This window comes from Equus asinus, chromosome 1, assembly GCF_041296235.1.
Source record: "Equus asinus isolate D_3611 breed Donkey chromosome 1, EquAss-T2T_v2, whole genome shotgun sequence".
Lineage (NCBI taxonomy): Eukaryota > Metazoa > Chordata > Mammalia > Perissodactyla > Equidae > Equus > Equus asinus.
The window spans coordinates 192,570,274-192,592,432 of NC_091790.1; the positions used below are offsets into that span (position 1 = coordinate 192,570,274).

General features: G+C 36.6%; 1 protein-coding gene across 20 annotated transcripts in view; it reads left to right on the top strand.

Annotated features, from left to right (window-relative positions):
- LUC7L2 (LUC7 like 2, pre-mRNA splicing factor) overlaps positions 1 to 22,159 on the top strand; it is a 57,663-nt gene that overhangs the window by 22,417 nt on the left and 13,087 nt on the right. For 10 of the 20 annotated variants that reach the window (XM_044777090.2, XM_070514510.1, XM_070514501.1 and 7 more), the window contains 3 exons: positions 10,425 to 10,523; positions 14,072 to 14,182; positions 17,708 to 17,851. In XM_044777090.2, coding sequence (XP_044633025.1) covers positions 10,425 to 10,523; positions 14,072 to 14,182; positions 17,708 to 17,851 — 354 coding nt within the window. Of the gene's footprint in view, positions 1 to 1,450; positions 1,543 to 7,025; positions 7,132 to 8,641; positions 8,795 to 10,424; positions 10,524 to 14,071; positions 14,183 to 17,707; positions 17,852 to 22,159 lie in introns of all 20 variants that reach the window. The other 10 variants (XM_070514480.1, XM_070514470.1, XM_070514472.1 and 7 more) reach the window with 3 other exon arrangements.

Genomic DNA, 22,159 nt, shown 5'->3' on the forward strand with positions numbered 1-22,159 from the left:
GAAATACTTTTAAAAATGTGATGAGTTCTACCTTGATGTGCAAGTGGCAAGACCAAATGACTTAGTAAAATCCTTTCTAGTTGGATGATTCTTACTCATTAAGGGAACTTTTAAAAGCATTTGGTGTTTGACCTATATAGATTAAAACATCTTAAATATATATTATGTAGACTTTTTTGGTCTGCAGGATCAAAAAATATAGGCACCTGTTTTCATGTATTTGGATAGTGTAATTTGTAAAATTTCCAAATTTAGATTGGTTTTTATGTTTTTTTCCCCTTTATGGTATTTATTATAATAATAGTGTTTAGAATAATGAAATTTAAGTAATACTAGAATTAAGCAGAGGAAGAAATAAAAAAGGGTGAGCAAGAGGTGTCATCAATGAGGGCTGAGTGGAGAAAGTAAGAGAATTTGTAGTAAAAGTTAAAAAATTCCTCTTCAAGAAATGATGTTCTTTCATCTCTGGGAATGGTGCCGATTGCTGAGATCATTCATTCATTCACTTAACACGTACTTGAGAACCTACTATGTATGTGCCACATGCTATGCTGAGGACACAGAAGTGGACACAGATTTCTACTTTAATGGTGGGAGCTTACGTTCCAATGTGTGAGGCACATAACCAAGTATGAAAATAAGTAAGGTGCTTTCAGATAGGATTTAAGTGCTATGACGAATAAAGCATGGTTAGGTAATTTACATTGTCTGGGACAGACAGCAAGAAGCTACTCTGGCAGGGTGGTTGGAGAAAACTTTTTTTGATGAAGTGACATTTGAAGGATCTTCTTTTTCACCCAGACTGACTTGTTCCTTGTTGTCTCACTCATTTCCTTCCCCAACGTGATGCTTTTTCCTACCCTCTTCTCTCTGCGTGGAATACTCTGTCTCTTCTGGAGATGTAAATCCTGCCTAGCTTACTGCACATGATTGCCTGAGCCTGCAGCAGTGTAGCCTCTGAACCCCAGTGTAGCACATACTCTCCAGACTACTGAATAGGCACTTGTTGTTTTATTTTGTCCGTGTGTATGTTCTTGCTCTCTTCTCAGTTAGATAGTGTAGTCTTTTGTTGGGCAAGGCCTTTTATTTTAATTTTCTCTAGATATCTTTGCATATCTAGGGTTAGAAATGGATAAAAATATTAAGAAAAGGTAGAAGAAGGGCTTTATTTTTATCTGCTGAGGGGAAAATGGACTTGGCGGTGTAACATACAAATGGGAACTGGCACATAAAAAATTAAGTACTGGAAAACCACGAATTTCTACAATGCGCAGTGCGCCCCATCTCTCCACTGAATGCTCATGTTCGACTTAATTTGTTTTGAGAGCCAGCAATTGGGAAATTGGAATTGGGAAAGAAAAACCTTAATTTTTAGTTTGAGACAGTAATGGTGTAACTGAAAGTCATACCCAGGTTTTGTTACTTCAAGATTTTTTCCATATTATTCTAGGCTTTCTCTTGTTCTTCAGCTGGGTCTTGAAGCAAACATTGAACTTGGATGGAAGAGAGATTTTACAAATACGAGGAAGAAAGAAAGTGAAGGTACAAGAAGCAAGGATCAAAGTGTAGATGATTTTGTTTTAGAAAATAGCACTGGCTTTGGAGTGGTGTATATATGGAAGGGTTCAAATGCTAGGCTAGGGCTTTGTGTTTTCTTTGCTTTCTGTCCTGCTGCTGTGGTTTTGTTTCATTTTTTCTCCAGCTGATGATGTGTATTCCTGTTAGTACTTTACCGATATTGCTACCTATTCTTATATTCCTTGCTGTCTTTCTACTATATCTAAATTATCATTGTCACATTTTGATGTCTTTCACTTAAGACTCTTAAAATAGTGTAAGAAAAACATAATAAAATGACAAATGGGAAAAATTATTTTAAACAAATTAAGCAGGATAAGTAAATAAATGGAAGAATTAAAGCCAGATTAGATGAAATTAGAACTGTTGCTCTCATGAAGCTGTTTTTTTTTTTTTTTTAAAAAAAAGGATTGTTAAATAAAGTTATCTGGGAATGGAGTTTCTTAAATCTTAAGTATGATGAAAACTCTTATTTATATTATTAAGACACGTTTTATAGAAATTTATACTGTTATTCCCAACTATTCTTCCTCACCTTCTCCCCCTTTAAATTTTTGTGTGATGATGTCCTGCTGCTGTCATCTTTAGAAGTACTTTTCAGTGTCTCCACTATTAATAAATTGACCTAAGGTCGTCAGACTCTCAGGGTTTCTATATGATTTGTTTAATGAGAGTCCCCCAGAAAAATACTTGAACTGTAACTCCAAAGAAGAATATGTAAAACTTTCTGCTTGGAAAACATAGTTGGATAAAGAAAGCCTTTAGTGAACGTAGTCTTAGTCTGTACAATTCTGGAAACTGCTACTTGGATTTCCTATTGTTACATCAAATTCAGCATGTGCAAAACAATTTCCTTCACAGATCAACTCTACCGTTTGATTTAGTATCTTGGTGCCATCATTGTTTGCTCCTGTCTGAAATATTTGAAGTCTTGATAATACTGCTGAACTTTCCTCTCCACATTTCATTTCCATTTAGTTAAAACCTGTTGATTTGGGGGTCAGTGAAAGAATATTGAGCTATATTAAAGGATAGGTTCAAATTTTTACTCTCCTACCACTGGCTTAGGATCTTAAGACTTCTGAGCCTGGATTTCTAGATTTGTAGGGAGGTGGTGATGAAATTGATGATTTCAGAGATCCATCCTCTTTAAAATGCTTTTAGTTTTCTTTAGCACTCTGTTTGACCTCCTTTCTTTTTCCTCTTCCAATTTGACCCTTCGGGGCTTTATTTCTGGTTTGTTGTAATAGCCTCTTCTGCCCTTAGTCTCTTTCTTTTTTTTTTTTTTGTAATCACTTTCTTTAGTGAGGAAGAGTGGCCCTCAGCTAACATCTGTTTCCAATCTTCCTCTTTTTTCCCCTCCCCAAAGTCCCCGTTACATAGCTGTATATCCTAGTTGCAGGCTCTTCTAGTTCTTCTATGTGGGACGCCGCCTCAGCATGGCTTGATGAGCAGTGATGGGTCCACGCCCAGGATCCGAACTGGCAAACCCTGGGCTGCTGAAGCAGAGCACACGAACTTAACCACTTGTCAGTCCATTCAGTAGTTTAGTGTTAATGCTTCTAAAAATATAGATTTTATCATGTCGCATTCCTGTCCTGGTAGTCAAACATTCCTCTTTGCCTACAGAGTAAATTCTGCATATGTTGACTCGTATTTAAAAATCTTCTGCCGTCTAGTCAGTCTGTAATTTGATCGATACAGCAGTTCTGAAGTACTTGAGAAAAGAGATTAAGTGAAATTCTCAGAGCTAAATGGCTAGTAAAAGGTAAAGGGAGGTCTTCCGAGTTGGTCAGTCCTCAGTCTGTCTTGTTTTGTTTATTACTTAGGCAGTGTAGTCTTCAAGTGTAAGAGGTAAAGGCATGACACATGAATGTTTCCTGTTACACATCATCCCCTTCCCAGACCTGAACCCCGTCAACAGTTTAATGTACATCTTTCACTCTCTTTTGTGTTTATTTGTAAGTGTGTGTGTTTTAACAAATGGCATTACACGTTTGAATGTTTCTCACTTAGAGAAATTTCCATATTAGTAGTCTACATTTTTTTAAAATACCTGCATTATATTTCAAATATGGCTGTCTCCTAAATTATTTATCCAGTGCTCTTAGTGTGTTAATAGTTTTTTGTTTCTGTTCTTGGTGTACGCTGTAGCAATGAAACTCTTGAATGTACATCTTTATTACATTTGCAACTGTTGTTTTAATTGAATGTCTTGTTTTTTTCGTTGAGACTATAAATTCCTAGATAGCGTGACTTTATATTCTCATACTGTTTTGGAATTCTCTTCAGGATCTAGCTCATAGAACTGAGCAAATGTACTAACATATAACAAAGCAAGAGTGTTTGCAATTACTTGGAGCTGTTACTGTGCCTCGTTTCTGTCACTGATATATTCATTAACATACTACTGCCATTAGTTTACATTTGGCAGTACACTCAAATGTATAAATCAGCCCTTTGATTTGCTCTACTTTAATATCATTTTTATTTGTTGATTTTGATGTATAATTTCCACATGCCTCTGTTGCTGTTACTTTTTTTCTCTAAAATTAAAGTGGCTTCATTGATTTTTCTGATTGTAAGGATATATAATATGTTCATTACGTTTAATTCATCCAGTATCAAAAAGTTCAAACTAACTAATCTCACAGCTGTATCTGTATCTGAATTTAGAAAAATGGCATTTTATTATATTTCTTTCTTTGCTATCTTCTGTGTTTTCCACTTAGTATCAAGAACATCATTTCTAGTGGCTATAAAATGGAGTGTTGTATGGCTATTCCATAATTCAATTAATTACACCCCTATTGTTAGGCTCTTAAAATGTTTCTAATTTTTTAAATCAAAAACATGATTTTAAAACTTTTTTGTCCATTTATCTTTATGAACTTATTTCATTGTTTCCTCAGTTTGTTAGAAGTACAATTCCTTAGTCAAATCATCAAGTTTGTTTAATAGTCTTGGGTTGTGAAAAACCTGGTCTTTTATGTCGGAGAGAAAAATAAGAGAAATAAACCATTTTCCTCGTGAAGCTTAGAGTCCACTTGGGGAGATAACATTCACTTTTGGAATTTCAAAATAACAACTAAAAAGCAGTTCAAAGAATCAACTTTGTTAAATAATAAAACAATATAAAATGTTATGAAGTTATAAGGGATCGGGTATAGTTATTTAAGATTTCGTAGAGGAAACGGATTTAGGATGGAGAAGACAAAATGCAGAACTGAATTTATCCAGTTAAAAATAAGCTGTTTGTTTTTGGTTAGGAAGATTGGCCCTGAGGTAGCATCTGTGCCAATCTTCCTCTCTTTTGTATGTGGGACACCACCACAGCATGGCGTGATGAACAGTGTGTAGGTCTTTGCCTGGAATCCTAAACTGCGAACCCTCGGCTGGCCCCTATTTTTTTCATTTACAGTCTAAGAATTTAAATGTCTGTTAATTAAAATACAAAGAATAAACTCGTGGAAAGAATTTAATTATGAAGTAGATTACTTGTTAAGTTTAAAAACTCAAAACGCTTCCTGTGACTTTCATCACAAAAAGTCATTTTAAGTTAAATAACCAAACCTTTTATTTTGCTCAGTTTGAGGCTCACTTATTTATTTATTTATTTATTCCCCAAAGATTGGCACCTGGGCTAACAACTGTTGCCAATCTTTTTTTGTTTTTCCTGCTTTTATCTCCCCAAAGCCCCCTGTACACAGTTGTATATCTTAGTTGCACGTCCTTCTAGCTGTGGGATGTGGGACGCCACCTCAACGTGGCCTGACGAGCAGTCCCATGTCCGCACCCAGGATCCGAACCCTGGGCCGTCGCAGCGGAGCATGCGAACTTAACCACTCGGCCACGGAGCCGGCCCCGAGGCTCACTTATTTCAACAGAGAAGCAGCAACAGCAAATATCTATCTGTGCACTTAGTGTTCAGAGCACTATTGCACCATCAGTGATGAAGTCAGGATTGATTTCTACTTTTGAATATTGGTCCATAGTTGGTCATGGTGTGCTCTATCATGATTCCCTCTGGTTGCTTTTTAATTAGATGGCTAGGGTCTCAGAGAACATTAACATACGCATACTTTCCATTTACTCACTTTTACAGGGGCAAATAATTGTTTGGTTTATTTTGGCTTGCTTGTTATTTATTTTAAATATTCCATATGTGCGGCCCAGGACAGTGAAAAGCCCAAGTAGTCTACCTCCTGGAGGAAAAGAGCACACAGGAAAAAAGAAGAGAAGTTCAGAAGACGTATGAAGGAAAGGAGATGAAGCAAAGGAGATAATCCAAGGAGAGGCTGAGGAGACTTTGCCCTGCAGAGCTCAGACCAGTTTTGTCCTGGGGTGCATCTTGACCACCTTTGCTTGTCAAGCCTAGAACCCCCTTTGCCGGATGCCCTATTTTCCCACTTTGGTTCATTCAACAAATATTTATTAAACATTGCTATCTACCAGGCACAGGTACACAGTGGATAAAACAAAAAATCTACGTCCTTTTGGAGCTTAGATTCTAGTGAGTTAATAAATTTTTTCCTCTCCCATAAATCTCTCCCAAGGCATACATTACCCCCAACTCTACTCCTCTCACCAAAGCTCCAGCCCCACTACAGTGGTGTCATTGTGTCCTTTTTGGTGTTCATTTTGTTCTTGATCCACATAGTTGCTTGTCTTCCTTTGGTTGGTCTTGTGATGTAAATTTAAAGAGAGAGTTGTGGGAAAGCCTAGAATTCTTGTCAAAAGGTAGTTATGAGTGGGCAACAGAGATGTTTAGGTTAAACACAGAAAAGGCTTATATGTTACTTTTAAGTTTTTTTTTAGAACAGATTGGAATTGTGGTTGATCAGGGGATAAAGATAGAACTGGGGGAAAGGCAGTAGACAGCTGCTTTGAATATCTGCTGTGTGCAGAGCTTTTTTAGATGTTATAGGGGATATCATCTGAAAATATTAAAAGATAAGTTACTACTGAAATACTTGGAAGTAACGTGATAAGGTAGAAGGGGTGTTAGACTAGAAATCAGTCTAACCAGATTTTCTAATAAGTACCCTGAACAAGTCAGTCTTTCTGGGCTTCAGTTCCTTTTTCTGTAGAATGGGAAGAGAACTAGATCAGTGAGTGGTTCTCAACCCTGTACATTAAAGCGCCTGGGAGGCTTTTCAGTTCAGTCTTTGGAAGGTAGGGCTTGGGCCTGTTTTCAAAAGCTTCCATCAATGTTAGTTAAAAGCTCCCCTGGGTCCAGGTTGAGAACCAGTGTGCTCAACCAAAGGCATTTCCGACTGTGACATCTTAACATTTTATGAAGTAAGTGTAGTCCCATGAACAACTATAGCCGTGGAAATACATACAAATGTAAAGGGAGTTGTTGGAGTGATTAATGTTAAGATACTCTTAATGAAAGGACTGGTCTGGTGACGTAGCTGTTAACTTTGCAAACTCCACTTCGGCAGCCTGGGGTTTGCGGGTTTGGATCCTGGGTGCGGACCTACACACTTCTCATCAGGCCATGCTGTGGCGGCGCTCCACATAGAAGACCTAGAAGGACTTACAACTAGGGTACGCAACTATGTGCTGGGGCTCTGGGGAGAAAAAAAGATATTAAGAAAACGACTGGCTGGTGTAGCAGTAACAACATTCTTTGTTAACTTCTTTCGTTCCTGCAAGTTTTTTTGAAAGAGTATTACATTTTTTCTTTACTACATGTTGCTTAATAAGCAGCTTTGAATTTCAGTACACCTGTAGAAGGTTTCATTTGCTCTTTGTCACTGGGAAACTCCTTAGTTTGTTAACCCATAGACTAATGAACGGGAGTAAGCAGTGGGGCCTGGGAAAATTTCAGCATGCTCAGCAACACCCTGATACTTTAGAGCCATTAGTGTGATGAGGACTTTTATAATAGTGAATATCCCTTATTATTTCCGCAAGGATATCTTTGACGGCATTGTCTATTTTCCCATTCGTTGCTTTGTGCAATTAAGAACTGAGGTAATAAAGTTTACAGAGAAACTTTTCTTTTAGATAGTCATAAAATCTCAGAGTTAGAAGGAAGAATAAAAGCTACCTGATAGGGGCCAGCCCGATGGTGCAGCGATTAAGTTCGCAAGTTCTGCTTCGGCGGCCCAGGGTTTGCTAGTTTGGATCCCGGGTGTGGACATGGCACCATTTGGCAAGCTGTGCTGTGGCAGGTGTCCCCCATACAAAGTGGAGGAAGATGGGCACTGGTGTCAGCTCAGGGCCAGTCTTCCCCAGCAAAAGGAGGAGGATTGTCAGCAGACGTTAGCTCAGGGCTAATCTTCCTCAAAAAATAAAAAGCTACCTGATGGTTGAATTCTTTCCTTGATAACCTAGAAAAATGGTTGTCCAAACTGTATTTGACTCTCTCCGTTATCTGGAAACTCACTAACTGAGGAGGCTTATTCCATCTTTGGAAAGCTCTGATCATTAGAAAATATTTTCTTGTATTGAGAGAGTTAAAATCTAACTGGAGTGCCTTGGGGCCATAATAAACTGAAAAGTTATTCAGTTGATGGATGACTAGGTTCACGTCTTGATTCTTCTCCAGCTAATTACATCTGTTCTCTGGCTTTTTTGTATAGCTTGGTTTTGAGACACTTTGTCTAATTTATTTATTATTAAATAAATTTATTATTATTAAATAAATCTAATTTATTTATTGAAATGTGTTACCACACAGAATGTGTTTTTTGGAAGAGAGTTGTTTGCTTTTAACACTAGCCTTCAGTAAGAGATTTCTCACTTTGCTCATACTGCATCCTGTAAGTTAGTTTTATATCACTTAAATTTCTCAGTCGTGCCACACCAAAACCCTTACTTTTGCCTACTAAGTTTTTTTAATTTGTCTAATTTTCTGCTCATACCTAGTTATCTGTAAATTTTTTTCTTAGCTATAACCATAGGACTTCATATTTATTTATTTTTTATCTGCTCTGTCAATCTGTTTGACTGTTTTAGTTTGGGATATTTTGCAAAATTGGTGATCATATCCTTTGTTGTACACATATCCAGATTGTTCGCAAAAAAGTTAAACAGGCAAAGTTGTTTCTAGATCCTACAAAGCTGAGACGCAGACCTGTGTGCTGTAGATACTCCAGTCCTGTTCCCTGCTGCTAGAAACTTCCCTTTGGTTGAGTGACTCTGGCCTATCCTTTTTGAAGGATCTGCCTTCTAAATCTTCTGTAAATCTTGGAACACACTTAAGGTTAGTTTGCTTCCTCTCACTTTTTAGATCCAGTTTAAATGTGTCCTCTTCAGAAAGATCTTGTTTGACCACCTCATCCCAAGTAGCCTCCCATAGTAATGGGAGCATTGCTCTTTTATTATGTCGTTTAACTTTGTTCAGACACAAGTGTGGTTCATTATTTGTTTCCTTCTCTGTAGAATGTTAGCTCCATGAGGTCAGAGACTGTATCTTGGTGTCACTTATTAGTGTGTCGCTAGCATCTAGCATAGTGCTTGGCATAAGTAGGTCCTAAGTTATTAGTTGAAGGAATGACTTTACTGTGGTAATGTTTGTTGTACTTGTACTTTGTGTAGTTTGTGTAACAAAAAACAAAAGGAATATTTACTGTACCTTTTTGAATTAGTCTATTTCCTTTTCACCACCCTTCCAGAGATTCTGAGACCTTCCAGTGATGGGATAGCATACCTACAACTCGAAAACCTCTGCTTTGCTTTTCATCACCCATTAATCACATCTGTAATTATCTTTGCTTCTAGCCCATTTTTTCCCCCTCAGTTTTTCCCCAAAAATATTTCATGAAACATCAGTTTCCCAGATACAAGTAGAAATTGACCGATTTTTAGGAACTTTTTGTTTTAGATAGGAGAAACACCTATGGTTTGGTAAATAATGTCTAATTGGAATTCTAAGTAGAAAGATCCTATGTTCTGTAACAGTATTTTATTTCCCTGATAAATGCTTATCAGAGGTGGACTTAGATACTTGTTCTTGCTGAAGTTATAGTGAGTCTTAATAAATTCTCTCTTTACTAGTTCACTTGGTCTCTTGTTGGGAATCCATGTCAAACTCACCAGTCTATTATTTGAGGACTCCATCTTTATTTGAAAATCAAAGTGTTCTTCAAAGAAGATGTGATATATATATATATACACACATAATGCAGTACTACTCAACCATTAAAAAAGACAATATCATCCCACTTGCAACCACATGGATGAACCTTAAGGGCATTATGTTAAGTGAAATAAGCCAGACAGAGAGACAAACGCTGTATGATTTCACTCATGTGTGGAATATAAACAAACTTATGAACAAAGAACAATGTAGTGTTACTGGGGGAAGAGGGCTGGAGGGTGGGCACAGGGGGTAAAGGGGCACATTTATGTAGTGTCTGATGACTATTAATGAACAACTGAAATTTCACAATGTTATAAACTATTAGGACCACAATAAAAAACAAAATGTTCTTCAAAGGATATTGACTATAATTCAACAATTTGATTCATACATTCTTTTAGTTTGATTTAAAATTAACTTTATCTTTTCTGTGTTAAAGGGCCAAGTGAAATATGTTTTGATATAAAAGCTGGAAGCTTTTTTGAGATTCTGGCAAGCTTTTTCTTAACCATTTGTTCTTAGGTAAAAAAGTAATCACTGTTCCCATCTGTTGGTAGACAGAATTAATGCAGTTTTTTTTTTCTAGCACCAAGTTTATACTAGTCCATGAAATTTTGTAGTTTTAAAGTCCATAAGTAAAGAAACATCTCTATAACTTGATATGTATTCTGAAGAGAACTGTGGTGGTTAATGAATTTTTGAAAAATGTGTTTTCTGTTTCAGTAATATGAATCTTTTTTTCCCTCCCTAGAGAATGGACCTTGGAGAATGTCTGAAAGTCCATGACCTGGCTTTAAGAGCGGATTATGAAATTGCATCCAAAGAACAAGATTTTTTCTTTGAACTTGATGTATGTGATTTTGGTTTAATGAGTTAGATTATCTTTTGCAGTAAAATATTTTGAATATGGATTAATATCTCTTAATAGGAAAAGGCTCTTATCAAATTATCTTCGTTGTGGTTATATGAAGGGTAGTACTAAATTAAGTAAGATCATGTACTTTCTTGACTAACATTTTTTAAAAATATAAAGTGAAACTGAGTATTTTAAGAAAGTTTGTAAAGGTCATGCAATTCATATATTATTTTGAAAAGTAAGCATATTCTTCCCAATAAAGTAGTAATGATTAAGGAAATAGCAGTTTAAGCAAATGAAAGCAACTAATTTCTAGTGTATATAAGGCCCTTTAATAATCTACTGAATTTTTACATTCACACTCATTTTTGTATCTGTAAATATATAAAGAGAGAAGGAAGATATGGATGATGTTTTTTATGTAAATCTAATAAAAGAAATAGAAGACACCATTTGGGTATCTAAAGGGCTCAAAATCTGACTTTATGTTATTGTTTATACAAACATGATGAGAATTGTTTGTCTAAAAATAGGGAAACTGGGGGCTGGCCCCATGGCATAGTGGTTAAGTTTGTGTGCTCTGCTTCAGCTGCCTGGGATTCACCAGTTTGGATCCTGGGCATGTACCTGCATACCACTCATCAAGCCATGCTGTGGTAGCATCCCACATAGAACAACTAGAAGGACTTACAACTAAGATATACAACTATGTACTTGGGCTTTGGGGAGAAAGAAAAAAAAGAGGGAGATTGGCAACCAACTGATGTTAGCTGTGGACCAGTCTTCTTCACCAAAATGAATAAAAAACAGGAAAACTTTTTTTTTGCATTTATATTTAAAAAGCCAATCACCATTACATAAAACATACTATTGAGCATAAATCTTACGATACTTCTTTTTCCTTTCTTTTTTTTGGTGGGGGAAGATTAGCCCTGAGCTAACTGCTGCCAATCTTCCTCTTTTTGCTGAGGAAGACTGGCCCTGAGCTAACATCCATGCCTATCTTCCTCTACTTTATATGTAGGACACCTACCATAGCATGGCTTTGCCAAGCAGTGCCATGTCCGCACCCGCAAACCCCAGGCCACCGAAGTGGAATGTGCGCACTTCCTGCTACGCCGCCGGGCTGACCCCTAAATCTTATAATACTTTTTATCAGTAAGGTAGTGGGTGTTTCATTTAGTTTGGGACATAAAGCAGTCAACAGGCCCCACCGTCTACTTCTTTAAACTTCAGACAGTTTCTCCTAACAGAAATGAAAATCATTTATATAAACAATTTAATATGAGGTTGAAACAACTGGGGAAAAAACTTTAAAGCAGTTGGATTATGATTTAATATACACTGGGCATAAAACACAACAGAAATTCACCATCACTTAGATGTAGGGGTATGGATATTTAGGGTGTATTTTCAGTCTTTTTCTATTATAGTATGATAATAGATAATTTTTGCTTAGGAAGTGTTTATAGAATAAATTTCTAGAAATAGAATAACTGAGTCAAAGAGTTCATTTTGCCAAATTGCTCTCCATGAGAATTACCAATTTGCATTCCCGCCATTAATATATGAGATTATCTATTTCTCATATGGCCACATAGTGTGTTGTCAAGATTTTTTTTACAACTTTGGTAGATGAAATATGGAACATAAATTGTAGTTTTAATTTGTATTTCTCTTATGAGTGAGTTTGAACATATTTCATGTATTAAGATCTGTTTCTGTTTCCTTCACAGTGAACTGTTAGTATACAATTTTTTGGGGCTATTGGCTAATCTTGGATGTTAGCATTTTTCTAATTGATTTGTACTAACTCTTTATTATGAAAATTAGTCCCTTCCCTCATAATATTTTACATTTTTTCCTATTTTTCTTTTGGTGGTTGTGGGTCTTGGAGATTGCTTTTATTGGTGTCTAACTTACCAGTCTTTTAAAAATCTCTGTTGGATTAATTCAAAAAGCATTCCCTGTTGTGAGGGGATAAGAGTTCTTTACCGTGATTTCTTCTGGTATTTTTATGGCTTTGTTTTGTTCACTTAAATCTTTGATCCAACTTAAGTTTATTCTGGTCTAAGGAATTGAGGTATAGATCTAGCTTTTTTCCCCAGATAGCTGCTTAGTTGACCCAACACTATTTATTGATTAGTCCATCTGTTCTTTCACTGCTTTGAGATGCTACTTTTATCTTCCCACAAGGAAGTTTTAATTGATTTTTGTTGTAATTTTAAAGATGAATTTTAAATTAAAAGAGCTCTCTCTTTGTCATCACAGATAAAAGCTTCTAAATGACCCTTATTGCTTTTCATTTCCTAGATTCTTGGGTTAACCAGCCATTTATAGAATTCAATATGTGCTGAGTAAATTTATATTTTTAATTGAACATTTGTGCTTTAAATTAGCGGTATTTCCATACAGTAAGATATGGATGTCCAGATTGCTTAATTTGGGAATAAACTTTAAAAGTTTACTTTTAAATAAACAATTATTTAATTGTAGGCATATTGATATATGCTTGACAAATGTCTTTAATATAAATATTCAACTAGATTTTTGCACTGTAGACTATAGACACTGCTGAAATTCTCAATGGCTTATTCTTTGAAAAAAGGATGTGTTTTCCTGATTATAACATTTTCATTGTGGAAAATTTGTAAAATGCAGAAAAATTATTAAGAATTATCCAAATCTTCAGAAATAATTATCGTTTTATGTATGCTGTTCCATTTTTTTGTTTATTTTAGAAAATTGGGCACTTACTGCATATTACGTTTTGTGACTTTTTATTTATAAATCAATCATGAACGTTTTCTTATGTCCTTAAGTGTTCTATTGAGATCTTCTTTTAATGGCTGAAGATCAAAATTTCTACGTTACCTGGATAATTAGGATATTTACAGCTTTTTACCATTTATAAATAGCAATGTGAAGAACATATTTGAATTTTAATCCTTCCATATATCTGATTACTTTCTTAAAACAAATTTCTGGAAATAAAATTACTAAGTTGGGACATTTTTAAGACTTTTGATGCAAATTACCACATTGCTTTTTTTTAAAGGCTGTACTGGTTTCTGCTTCCTTCAGTGGTGTGTGAGAGTGGCAATTTCTTTATAACGTTTTTTGGGAACTATTCATGTTTCTCTTTGCCGGTTTGATAGATGATGAATAGTATTTATGATTCATAATTGAACATGCTTTTCTTAGTTTTTACTTCTATAATAGCATTTTATTTATTTTACTTTTTTTATTATTTTTTTGGTGAGGAAGATTAGCTCCGAGCTAACACCTGTGCCGATTTTCCTCTATATTTTGTATGTGGGTTGCCACCACAGCATGGCTGATGAGTGGTGTAGGTCTATGTTTGGGATCCAAATCCAGGAACCCCAGGCTACTGAAGCGATGCACACTGAACCTAACCACTAGGCCCTGGGGCCAGACCTTATAGTAGTGTTTTAAAAAACAAAGCATAATTTTTGAGTAAAGATATTTATGAATGAAGTTGATTTTTCTGGCAGTAATTTTCTTTTCATTAAACTTTGTAGGCTATGGATCATCTGCAGTCATTCATTGCAGATTGTGATCGAAGAACAGAAGTGGCTAAGAAAAGATTAGCAGAAACTCAAGAAGAGATTAGTGCTGAAGTGGCAGCAAAGGTAAGAATTTCAGTCATTTCATTAGTACAAAATATGGTTTCAGCTCACTACTTTTTATTTTTTTAATTTTGAAATAATTATATTTGCAGGCGATTGCAGAGACATGTTTAGGGAATTCTATGTATTCTTCCTCTAGCCTCCACTTATATTAACATCTTACACAACTGTAGTACAGTATCAGAGCCAAGAAATTGATGTTGGTCCAATCCTTACATTTTATTCACTTATGCACGCACTCTGTGTGTGTGTGTGTGTGTGTATGTAGCTCTATGCAGTTTTAGCACTTGTGTAACTTGGGTAACTATCACCATAATTAGGTTACTTAACTGTGACGTCACCACAAGACTTCCTCATGTTACCCCTTTCTGGCCACACCCATACCCCTTTATTCCTAGCTCCTGGCAACCATTAATTCTTTCTCCATCTCTATAATTATGTTATTTCACTGAATATTACATAAATGGAGCCATGCAGTATGTGTTCTTTTGAGATTGGCTCTTTTTACTCTGTGTAACTTCCTTGAAATTCACAGAAGTTGTTGTGTATATCAGTAGTTCATTTCTTTTTATTTCTGAGTCATATTCATGGTATGGATATACCATAGTTTAACCGTTTACACATTAAAGGACACTTGGGTTGGTTCCAGTTATTGGCTAATACCAGTAAAGCTGTAATAAACATTTGTGTACAGATTTTTATGTGGACATAAGTTTTCATTTGTCTGAGATAAATGCCCAAGAGTGCAATTGCTGGGTCATATGGTAAGTCCATTTTTAGTTTTGATAGCAAGTGCCAAACTTTTTCTTGAGTGACTGTACCGTTTTACATTCCTACCAGCAATTTATTAGAGATCTAGTCTCCACATCCGTGCCACCATTTGATGATATCACTATGTTTCATTTTATCCCTTCTGAGAGGTGTGTAGTGATTGAGGTATCCACTTTGCATTTCCCTAATGACTAATGATAAACTTTTTTTTCATGTGCTTATTTGCCATTCATATATCTCCTTCAGTGAAATGTCTGTGTATATCTTGTGCCCATTTTCCAATTGGAGTCTCTTTTTTGGGGGGGCAGGGTGAGGAAGATTGGCCCTGAGCTAATAACATCTGTTGGCAGTCTTCCTCATTTTGCTTGAGGAAGTTGATTTATTCTAATCAGAATCCAAACAAGGTCCGTATATTGCATTTTGTTGATTTGATGACTTACTCCTTTATAACATTCTGTTACATTCAGTGCAGTCTGGTACATTTTATGAAAATGCTGAATGGGTCAAAGAGTTACCCAGATAGCATTCAGATGACAGCATTAAATATAATGCTCAGATATGTATATACAAAGGGAAATTAATTGACTTGTTTGAGGAAAGGGTTACTTTTAGCCAGCTTTTTCTGAAAAGTTTTCTGAAGATGGAGACTGGAAAGATGGGCTTCCTAAAGTACAAAGGATCTCTAATATTTCTTAGTTGAAAGATAGCCAAAGTGTTGGCTAGATCCCAAGTTGTACTGGTTTATAGAGCATTGTATTGGTTATCCATTACTGCAAAAATGCTGTTGAACGAACTACCTCAAAACTCAGTGACTTAAAACAATATTTATTTACCCTGTATGAGTCTATAGTCAATGACTGGGCAGTTATTCTTGTCTCAGCTGAGCCCACTCATATGTCTTTCAGTCAGCCAGGGCTGCTAAACAGACTGTGCCCAGAAGATTAGCCTGGCCATGTTCTCTTGGTAATAGCAGAGATGCAGAAGCTTCATGCCCAGTCATACAAGCGCTTTTCAAGCCTTTTCTTTTGTTATGTTTGTCACCTTGCCAGTAACCAAAGCCAGTTACATGGCCACATTCAGAGTCAGTATGATGGTACTCAGTCACACAGCAAAGAGCATGGATACAAGGAGGGGTGAAGAGTTTTGGGCATTAATGCAGTCATTCCGTGGCAGATCTTTAAAGAAAAATATCACTTTGTTATTAACGAAGTAGGATAATGATAATAAAATTGGGAATTTTTTGAGGGACAGATATCTTGGATTGAAGGAGATTTGAGAAGTAAAGATTATTGGCACACTAGTTTATTGGAATTGAGTGTCCATATCACATTAAACCTTCTTTGCTAATATAGTTGGCCACACAGGTTGAATACTTACTCTGTGGCCAAAATACAGACTGTATATGTATCATGTGCCATCAAAATAGTAGGAGTGAACTAGGTTTCCAGAATGATGGTGACAGGGAAGAAGAGGAAGCATATCAAATACCAAGGAAAGAATTAATCCTGGTGGAAAGACATGGAACAAGATAGAAAGGGTCCCATGTTAGTACACTGAAAAGTCAATAATATGCTGTGCAATGTATGTACAAGGCACATATTCTCACTTCTCACAACTTGGTGAGATAGGTATGATAGGTATTATCCCTATTTCTCAGATGAGGAAGTAGATTCAAGTTAAGTAATATGGCCAAAATTGCATAGCTGGTAATTGATTTTGCAGTAAGCTAGATCTCTTGGACCATAAAGCCATATCTTTGCTTTAAAGAGTATCTACCAGTTTATTCATTTAAGTCATATTTGACCCTACACCATCTGTTGTGCATTGGAGATACAAAGATGGGAAATATAGATAGCTATCTTTAAAGTGGTATAATATATATAAAAGTAATTGTCATAAAAGATACAAAGGTGGCACAAAGGAGGTATGGCTCCCTCTGCTTACATGTTTAAGTGGGATGAAATGTGATGATTTATTGGTCAAGAATGCTTCACAGAATAGACTTGAGGGGCCGGCCTGGTGGTGCAGCGGTTAAGTTCACACATTCTGCTTTGGCAGCCCGGGGTTCGCTGTTTTGGATCCCGGATGTAGACATGACACCGCTTGGCAAGCCATGCTGTGATAGGCATCACACATATAAAGTAAAGGAAGATGGGCATGGATGTTAGCTCAGGGCCGGTCTTCCTCAGCAAAAAGAGGACGATTGTCAGCAGATGTTAGCTCAGGGCTAATCTTCCTCAAAAAATAAAAAGAATAGACTCGAGTTGGATCTGGTTGAATGAATTGACATTGACTAGGCAGGCAAGGGAGGTAAGGAATGGCATCCCAGGAAGAGGAAACAGTATGTGCAGTGTCATAGAGGCAGAAGACAACAGGGTAAGTTTGGGAAACTAGATATAACTAGATTTTGTTGTGAAGTGGGGGAACAGCAAGAGATGGTTTGGAAAGGTACAGAGGGCCAGATTGTGGAAGAAAAGGTATTTTATCCTTGGAATACACTGCCTAAGCAAGGTTGGAAAGTAATAGTTCTACTGAAATCCCTTGTATCCCTGACCTCACTAAAGTGAAGGCAGGCAGGCAGGCAGGCTCAGAATCTCCTCATGTCCCACCAGTTCACTTAGGATATGCTCAAAGGCATTATTTATACTCAGTTTACCTTAGATAACGTTAAGTCATTTCTGAGCATTTCTGACATATTTTGAACTTTGATACTCATTCTGCTTTTTATTCATGATCTTCTCTTTTGTTTCTTTCTAGGCAGAACGTGTTCATGAGTTAAATGAAGAAATTGGTAAATTGTTGGCCAAGGTGGAACAACTAGGAGCTGAAGGGAATGTGGAAGAATCCCAGAAAGTAATGGATGAAGTAGAGAAAGCACGGGCAAAGAAGAGAGAAGCAGAGGTAACTAAATTCTTAACAGTAGTATATGGAGCCTTTGTATCTGTACTTCTTAAAGAACATGTATTTGACTAGAAATTATTGAAAAGTTACTAAAGGGAATTTAAGCCAATTTAAAAATATTTGGGGCCAGCCTCAGTGGCCTAGTGCTTAAGTTTGGTGCACTCCGCTTCATCGGCCTGGGTTTGGTTTCCAGGTGTGGACCTACACCACTCATCTGTCAGTGGCATGCTGTGGTGGCAGCTCACATATGAAAAAAAAAAAGGAAGATTGGCAGTGGACATTAGCTCAGGGCAGATGTTCCTCAGGAAAAAAAAAGAAGAAAGAGATTAGTCCATGTTGTACTAATGGGTTGTGTATCAAAATTACAGGTTTTTTTTTTAATTTAGAGCCATCAATTTGTTGAAATTTATAACTGGTAAATGAAATTGTTAGTTAGTCATAACAGTCACACACATGTAACAGTCACATACTCTGTGTGAACATGGTCATTATGATACCCTAACCCTGACTCTATCCCCTTGCAAAGATACTTCCCACCTCAGTATAATCTGCTAGCACCTTGGGAGCTTCCTGTCATTCTTCCTCCAAAGCAAAGGTCAAAATCTGATATCCTGCGGACAAAGTTCTATTTTGTTTGGCCCACCCAATTTGTTTGTTTTTCTTTTTTTTTAAATGGAATGCCTTCACATGAAATTGTACTCTTCCTTTTGTCATAGTCTCCCCTGCTTCTATCACCCCTGGGTTTAATTTGTTCTTATTCTGGGCTCTTAAGATGGAAGCTTAGATCATTGATTTTAGACCATTTTAATGCTATACGTTGTCTTCTAAGCACAGCTATAGCTGCATCCCACAGATTTTCTTATATTGTGTTTTCATTTTCATGCAGTTCAGAATGTTTGCTAATAGCATTTATGATTTATTCTTTGACCTATGGGTTATTGTGGGTGTGTTTAGTTTTTATATATTTGGTACTTTTTGCAGATACTTTTCTGTTACTGATTTTGATTTAGTTCTGTTATGGTCAGAGAACATTTTTGTGATTTCACTTATCATGAATTCGTCTATACTTGTTTTATGGCCCTGCATATGGTCTGTCTTGGTGAATATTCCATCTGCAATTGAAAAGAATGATGCTCTGCCTTGTTAGGTGGAGTGTTCTGTAAATGTCAGTTGAGTCAAGATAGTTGATGGATTTGTTCAAGTCTTCTATATGCTGTGTGTTTTCTACTTCTTGTACACTATTTACTGAGATGAATGTTGAAGTCTCCAGCTGTAACTGTGAGTTTGTCTATTTGTGCTTTGCATTTTGTCAGTTTTTGTTTTGTATATTTTGAAGGTCTGTTATTAGGTTAGTACACATTTAAGATTATGTCTTTTTGGTTAATTGAACCCTTTATTATTTTGAAATGTCCTTACTTATCCCTAGTAACATCCCTTGTTCTGAAATCTCCTTTGATTTTTTTTTTTCCCCTAAGATTAGCACCTGAGCTAACCACTGTTGCCAATCTATTTTTTTTTCCCTGCTTTATCTCCCCAAGTCTCCCTGGTACATAGTTGTATATCTTAGTTACACGTCCTTCTAGTTGTGTCACGTAGGATGCCACCTCAGCGTGGCCTGATGAGCAGTGCCATGTCTGTGCCCAGGATCCAAACTGGCAAAACCCTGAGCTGCCACAGCAGAGCACACAGACTTAACCACTTAGCCATGGGGCTGGCCCCAAAATCTCCTTTGATATTAATAAAGCCTTTCTAGCTTTCTTTGTAAGTTAAAGGTTGTGTACAATAAACCCTAGAGAAACCATTAGAGGAAAAAAAGAGGTATAACTAAGAGGAGAAATAAAATGGAATCCTAAAAAACACTTAGTCCAAAAGAGGGCAGAAGAAAAGGAACAAACAACAGATTGGACGTATAGGAAAAAAAATAGCAGCATGGTAGATTTAAATCCAATGTATCAATAATTACATTAAATGTAAATGGTGTAAACGCTCCAATTGAAAGGCAGAGATTGTGAGACTGGATTTTTCTTTTAAAAAAAGCAGGACTCAGCTATATGCTAGCCACAAAGTCCACTTTAAATATGAAGATACACATTAAAGGTAATAGGATGAAAAAAGATATGCCATATAGCCTTTGTTGGTAATTTTAATGTCTTAATATTTAGAATTTATTTAAGTGTAATTAATATCAATCCAGAAAATAAAACACTGCATTTTAAAATGCAAATATTTATACTAATATAGTACTATTTAGTATTATAGCTAATTTATTTCCCCAAAAGACTCTTGGGTAATGAATCCAGTGAGCATTATTACTTTCCTTCCATATACTAGTTTCCGTAAAACTTCATAAGTATGTAGTTGAAGATTTACTGGTATTACACAGTAGCTTAACGTCTTTAGCCTGTTATATATTATCATCAGTTGATTTTTACTAAGGATAATGCATTAGGAAATTTACTTGCACTTTACTAAGGATAGTGCATTAAAAAAATTATAGATTGTGTTCACTGCCCATAATAGACAACTTAACTCATAATGGCTTAACCAAAGAAGAGTTTTGTTTTTCTCATTTACTAAATATTCAAGGTTAGAGAGTCTGGGGTTGGTACAGCAACTCCATGAAGCCATCTAGCTACAGGCTACTTCTGGCTTTATGTTGGATTCATCTTTATGCTTATCCAGTTTGTAGTAGCAATATGGCCACTAAGCCTAAAGCCTTTCCTCTTTGCATAAAGAGGAGGAATAACAAGGCATAGGAATTAAGTTGACTCACCTTTCTGTTTTGTGTGTTTGTGTTTTCCTTTTTTAAACTTGTATTTTGAAATAGTTTCAGATAAGTAAAAAAATAAAAGTAGTATAAAGAATTCCCCTGGGGCCGGCCCCATGGCCAAGTGGTGAAGTTCCATGAGCTCCTCTTCGGTGGCCCAGGGTTTCCCCGGTTCGGATCCTGGGTGCAGACATGGCAGTGCTCATCAAGCCATGCTGAGGTGGCGTCCCACATGCCACAACTAGAAGGACCCACAACTAAAAATACACAACTATGTACCAGGGGGCTTTGGGGAGACAAAGGAAAAGTAAAATCTTTCGGGAAAAAAAGAATTTCCTTGTGTCCTTAACCCAGACTCCCTAGATATTAACATTTTACCACATTTGCTTTATTTTTCTCCTCCTCTGTGTGTGTATTTGAACTGTTTGATAGTAAGTTGCAGATATGGTATCTCTTTATCTCTAAATACCTCAGTGTGTATTTCCTAAAAACAAGGATATTTTTTGGAGTGGCCCCGTGGCTGAGTGGTTAAGTTCATGCACTCTGCTTCGGCAGCCCAGGGTTTCACTGGTTCGGATCCTTGGGGCGGACATGGCACTGCTCATCAGGTCATGCTGAGGCAGTGGCCCACATCGCACAACCAGAAGGACCTACAAGTAGAATATACAACTATGTACTGGGGGGCTTTGGGGAGAAGAAGGGAAAAAATAAAATCTTTAAAAAAAAATTGTAGGCCAGTTATTTTATAAAGTGTCCTTCAGTTTGAGTTTGTCTAATTTTCCTTTTTTAAAGATTGGCACCTGAGCTAACAACTATTGCCAATCTTTTTTTTTTTCTGCTTTTTTTCTCCCCAGACCCCCCCCCCCCCCCAGTATATAGTTCTATTTTAGTTGTGGGTCCTTCTAGTTGTGGCATGTGGGATGCTGCCTCACTGTGGCCTGATGAGCAGTGCCATGTCTGCACCCAGGATCTGAACCGGTGAAACCCTGGGCCACCGAAGCAGAATGCACGAACTTAACCACTTGGCCACAGAGCTGACCCCGAGTTTGTCTAATTTTTCTTCCTGGTTAGACTTTTCAGAGGAATGCCACTGAAGTAATGTTATATCCTATCAGAAGGCAAACGTTAGTGGTTTGTACCATTTCTGGTGATGTTGCCTATTTTTCCACTGTGAAGTTACGATGTTTTCTTTTTAGTAATTAATAGGTATTTTCGTATGACACATTTGAAACTGTGAATGTTCTGTTTCCCATCACTTTTTGATCCACAGGTTGTAGAAGCCATTGGGGATTTTCGTCAGAATTTGTTGACTCCCTTTTAAAGAACTTTCCTATAGACTCTATCCAGCAATGTCTACTTATATCTGCTTAGCCAAAGCTACTTTAAAGCTTGGAAAGTTAATGTTTTTATTTGGGCATGCTGCTGCCTCAACAAAAACCAGAATTTTCAGTAAGGGCAAAGGGTAGAGTGGATAGGCAAACCCACTAATCTATATTTCACTAATGAACTTAAAATAAATAAAATGGTTGAGTACAAGACAT